Here is a 5,710-nt window from a genome sequence, read left to right as displayed (position 1 = left end):
TATATATTTCAATCTAAGCATTTTGGTATATTTCAATCTAAGCATATCTAAAAATTTTATATATTTCAATCTAAGCATTTTGGTATATTTCAATCTAAGCATATCTAAAAATGTTATATATTTCAATCAAGCATTTTGGTATATTTCAATCTAAATTTTGGTATATTTCAATCTAAGCATATCTAAAAATGTTATATATTTCAATCAAGAAATTTGGAAATTTTCAATCTAAATTTTGGTATATTTCAATCTAAGCATATCTAAAAATGTTATATATTTCAATCTAAGCATTTTGGCATATTTCAATCTAAAATTTGGCATATTTCAATCTAAAATTTGGTATATTTCAATCTAAAATTTGGTATATTTTAATCTAAGCATATCTAAAAAAATTTACATATTTCAAACTAAGCATATCTACATTTTGGTATATTTCAATCTAAGCATATCTAAAAATGTTATATATTTCAATCTAAGCATTTTGGTATATTTCAATCTAAATTTTGGCATATTTCAATCAAAAATTTGATATATTTCAATCAAAAATGTTATATATTTCAATCTAAGCATATCTAAAAATGTTATATATTTCAATCTAAGCATTTTGGTATATTTCAATCTAAATTTTGGCATATTTCAATCAAAAATTTGATATATTTCAATCAAAAATGTTATATATTTCAATCTAAGCATATCTAAAAATGTTATATATTTCAATCAAAAATTTGATATATTTCAATCTAAGCATATCTAAAAATGTTATTTATTTCAATCAAAATTTTGGTATATTTCAATCTAAGCATATCTAAAATGTGGTACATTTCAATCTAAGCATATCTATTGACGGGTTTAGTGCAGCTTTGATTTAAAGTATCGCATAAATACACGACAGACTTTGTTTTGATACGATTAGACAAAATATACCCCCCTAAAATGTCTTAAACTTGCCTCGCAGTAAAAGCAGATTTCTGACACTACACGCCAGGGGGACCAAACTGAACCTCCCAGCTGCTAAATATACTACTCCTCTGTTTAAATGGCCAGTTTCAGAACAAACAGAAGGCACTGAAGAGCATGCAAAAACGACAAGTTTCTACGAAACGGAAACTTCGCCCTTGCCCTGACGCTATTAAACTGACACAGAAACGCGAAAAGCATTAACGAGCACTGATGAGACATGTTTAAAAACACAATAAAGCAGATGTAGGTGTTTCGGGTGTACTGACATCGCGCTGAAGTGAATCGTGGCACAAGCAGAGACACTAGTTAGTCATGTTTTCATGAGGACTCGAGCGTTAGCCAGCTGCTATTAAAGCCTGTAACCTCGCTAGCCAGACACCTCACACGGGGAACACAACCCTGCGTTTGTAGAAAAGAGGTTTGTGCGTTCGTTGTAGTCCGTTAAACCTCATTTTGTCAGTCAAAGCGTTTGAAGCTAAAGCGGGAGTAAACGAGGGGCTGGGATTTACGCTAGCGGGCTAATCGCTCTTCCCACAGACACAAACAGCCGCTTCTCCGACCGGCCCGCGACGAAAACACTCACCTCCGCATGGCATCGTGTAGGCGACGTGCTAAAATACAGACTCTCGGTGCAGGTCGTGCTATAAATCAGTGGTTAAACACGGGCTGGCGAAATCTGCCCATTCCGGGAGGCCAGCAGACTGAAGCCCAGCGTCGCGCGCTGATGACGTCACGGAGTCCCCGTTCACTTCTGCAGAAACATCTCGTTGAGAAATGGTTAAAAAACAGAAAGTCATTAACATGTTTAAAATATTATGACATTATTTTCAGTGCCCGTTACTAATTAATATCACACTTTGTATAGCACTGGCTGTCTTATGCTATGCTCTGTTTGTTATTTGTTCTATTTTCATTAATAAAAAAAATTTAAAAATTAAAAAAAAAAACATCTCGTTGATTTTTAGGGATGGTCTGTTTATTGTTTTTACTGGGTTTTATGACATGTATGTTATGTGTGATATATTATATAATATACATTAATTTATTAGTACGTTGTGTTATATATTTATTTTACATGGAAACCGGTCATATTTGAGTTATTTAGCTTTTTTCAAAACTCAGTGAACAGGAGTTCATTTTTAATTATTTCACTACTATTTTTTTTTTTTGTTTGTTTGTTTGTTTGGTTTCCTCCCGTGTTCTGTATGAAATCGATAGAGGGCGATGTTGCGCTGTCACTATGTTGGGCCTCGAGGAGACAGCCATTTAAAAGGCTTTACTGCCTTTAAGATAAAAATATCCTTGCTTTTCCCCGAGATGTTCAGACTTAGAGGCTAAAAACAACAGGGATCATGGTTAAGGGATCAAATGAGTTAAGCAAGGGGTTTCAGTCTTTTAGATGCCACAGGCTCCCCAAATACTAAAACAGCATCTATATATTTTAGAATCAGAATCAGCTTTATTGCCAGGTATGTTTACACATACGAGGAATTAGTTTTTTGTGACAGAAGCTTCCGCAGTGTAACAGAATGACAGTGACAGAACAAAAAACACAGATAAATAAGGAATAAAACTATATAAATTGACAGTTTGACAGTGCAGGTATATTACAATAGACAGTTTTGTATGTACAGGTACTGTTGTGTAAAGACCCAATTTAAGGGTGAAAATGATTTTATAAATATGTGTAAAATCATATTTGGAAAATGTTTTGTTTCTGTTACATTGCAATATTACTTTGTTCTACTCATTATAATATTGTACTGCTATACTGTTTGTTTCCTAAATCTATTATTTTTATTTTTTTAATACACTTTTTATTATTTATTAATTTCTTTATTTTACTCTTATATTATTATACTTTGTTATTCACAATTTATGTATTTATTTTATTTAATCATATTTATAAAAAATATTAGTTTTTACGTTTTTAAATTTTTTTCTCTCTAAACTAACTCCAACCCTGACCCTGATTAGAAAACCCTTATGTTGGATAACAACAATCAACACTTCTTCAAAAACTGCAGCCAAGTTTGATTTAACTCAGATTATTTGGATAATGTAATATAATATAATATAACATAATGTAATATAATATAACATAACATAACATGTAACAATATAATATAACATAATGTAATATAATTTAATACAACATAACCTAACCTAACCTAACAGAACCTAACATAACATAACATGTAACAATATAATATAATATAATACAACATAACATAACATGTAACAATATAATATAACATAATGTAATATAATTTAATACAACAGAACCTAACATCTGTTCATACTACAGCACAATAGGTGGCGGTGATGCATTGCAAACAGTTTGCAAACAGCCATACCATCAAGAAGAAGAAGAAGAAGAAGAAGAAGAACGCAGTCCGCTGTTCTAATGGCCGCGGTGCTTTTGGGAAATTGAGTATTCACTGTAATCAAACTCGTGTTGATCGTGAAATATACCATAACTCTTATACATAGCCAGGCATTTCGGGTCTGTCATATTTCATCATGTTTCATCACGTTGCACTTCTTGAAGTGAGCTGATTTGAGTCATGCTGCTGCTGGATGTGATGCAGGCTGGAGGAGGATTCATACTCATTGAAGGTAGCATCATCTCGTGAGTCTCATCAATAACTCAAAAACCGCATCTGTACCTTTCTCCAGCGCTGCATGTGTTCATGACATGTTTTCAGATACCGTGCAGTGCTCCGGGCGCGGACTCCTCGGGTGTTTTATTAATGCAGCATTGAAGAGGCAAGTTTCTGTCTGCGTCCGCGGTGTTTGAATTGACTTTCATTATGTTGTTACACTTCGTGTGATGTTTGATTTGTGTTTTAATCTTCGAAAGGGGCGAGGACGTCCATGTGCTGGGGTTTGAGAGTCCTGAAACAGAAGTGTGTGCTGGTTTGGACAGCAGCTGTGTGCAGAGGTGAGGTCAGATCAAAATAGGCTACTCTTGATTTGTGATTGAGACATGCTTTTTTATGGATACTATGGGGACACCTGAATGCTCATAACATCACATGTATGACTATGACATTTAAATTAAACTGACAGTCTGCGATTTAGGATGCACTTCAAAATGCACGTTAAATATTATAGTGCACTACTGGTTTTGCGTCAGGACTGGTTTTACATTGGACATCAGGGCCCAGTTGTTCAAAAGTAATCCAGTGGGATTTCGGATCACGGATCAAATCTTGGAAATGGGTTTTTCAAAAGCAAAAGAGGGATTCCGAACTAAGATCCGAGCATGTAATCCGATTTTACATTTGATCTGGATCAAACCTGCCCTTTGGGTTAGCCAAAACTTGGAACTCGGTTAGGGATCTATTTGATCCCAAAAAAACAACACAGGATTAGGGTGGATTCAGTTGTGATTTTTCGAACCAAATAAAATGTGTTTTTTTTTTTAAGTGAATGATCACAAAATCAATGTTTACTGATGATATATATACACACACACACACATCTAATGAGATGTGGTAAACAACAAAAAACCCCTCAAATAAATGTCACTGTTGCTCACAGCTCTATAATTTCACTTTATATTAATGGCAATGACAACAAATATACTCAGTCATTCAGTAGCCTAGTTAAAAGTAATTTCTCACAATTGCATGTCCAGTGTGTCCGTCATTAGGTAAGAACATTGGCGGCTGTTCTGGTTCTACATCAGGCTCAGGTCCATCAAAATTGTCATCAAGAGGGACATGACGCCTGGTGGAGATGTTATGCAAAACAATACAGGCAAGGATTAGGTTGCATGCCACCTTGGGTTGTACTCGCAAGTAGTTAAGACACACAAACCGTCTCTTCTGGACTCCATTTAAGCGTTCAATGGCACATCTTGTTTTGCAATGCGAGGAGTTGAAGCGTGCCTGCTCAGGTGTGTTTGAAACTGGAAAAGGGGTCATTAGCCATGGTAGGAGTGGATACGCGCGGTCTCCCAATACTATGCCATTTGGTCGGTGGGATTGAAGCTCTCTGTATAGTGCGCGTTCTCTTAGAATACGTGCATCATGAACAGACCCTGGCCATTTCACAGCACAGTTGGTTATTATGAGGTCGGCGTTGCCCACAAGTTGGATGTTGATGCGGTGCCTCCCCTTTCGATTGACATACTCCCACTCCCTTTCACAAGGTGCTTGGATATGCACATGAGTACAATCAATAGCACCAATAGTGCTAGGCATGTTCCCCATTTGAAAAAACTTGTGCTTAGTCTGAGCTGTCTGGTCATCCTTGGGAAAGGAAACAAATTGATTGATCAGACTGCCCAGTGCTACTGACATAGCCTTCACCACATTACTCACGGTTGCTTTTCTCACTCCCATATTGTCACCAATTACTTGGTAGAAAGTCCCACATGCGTAAAAGCGCAGAGCGATTAAGCACTGTTCCTCCACAGATAAAGCATGACTCCTTTTGGTTTGGTGTTGGAGTGTTGGCCTGACAAGATCTGCAATGTACTTAATGTCATCTCTCCCAATGCGAAAACGTGCATACAGTTCTTCTGATGTGTATTGCTCGAGTGGTTTGGCATGCTCAGCATGCACCCTTTGACGGTACCTTCTCCTACGGTAACGATGAACAATACCTGCCATGTGGATGCCTCTGTAGGCTAAGAGAAATGTGTGCAAAGACATGATGTGTTTAAATGGTGTCACCCATTAACCAGCAATGAGCTGATTGGTGTAAGCCTAATTGAGCACAAGCCAAAGCAATCATGCTC

General features: G+C 36.3%; 2 protein-coding genes across 2 annotated transcripts in view; one reads left to right on the top strand and one right to left on the bottom strand.

Moving 5' to 3' along the window:
* LOC107552998 (ataxin-1-like) overlaps positions 1-1,648 on the bottom strand; it is a 12,103-nt gene extending 10,455 nt beyond the window's left edge. The window contains exon 1 of the mRNA XM_016235062.1: positions 1,544-1,648. The gene's annotated coding sequence lies outside the window, so the exon portion shown is untranslated. The remainder of the gene's footprint in view (positions 1-1,543) is intronic.
* Positions 1,649-3,308: 1,660 nt separating this feature from the next.
* Positions 3,309-5,710, top strand: part of LOC107552996 (elongator complex protein 5-like) — an 8,953-nt gene continuing 6,551 nt past the window's right edge. The window contains exons 1-3 of the mRNA XM_016235061.1: positions 3,309-3,579; positions 3,669-3,729; positions 3,824-3,904. Of these exons, the coding sequence (XP_016090547.1) occupies positions 3,528-3,579; positions 3,669-3,729; positions 3,824-3,904 (194 nt within the window). The 5' untranslated portion in view covers positions 3,309-3,527. The remainder of the gene's footprint in view (positions 3,580-3,668; positions 3,730-3,823; positions 3,905-5,710) is intronic.

Source organism: Sinocyclocheilus grahami, unplaced genomic scaffold, assembly GCF_001515645.1.
Source record: "Sinocyclocheilus grahami isolate Dianchi unplaced genomic scaffold, SAMN03320097.WGS_v1.1 scaffold462.1, whole genome shotgun sequence".
NCBI lineage: Eukaryota > Metazoa > Chordata > Actinopteri > Cypriniformes > Cyprinidae > Sinocyclocheilus > Sinocyclocheilus grahami.
The sequence above is the reverse complement of the archived record's forward strand: the minus strand, read 5'-3'. Positions and strand labels throughout refer to the sequence as shown.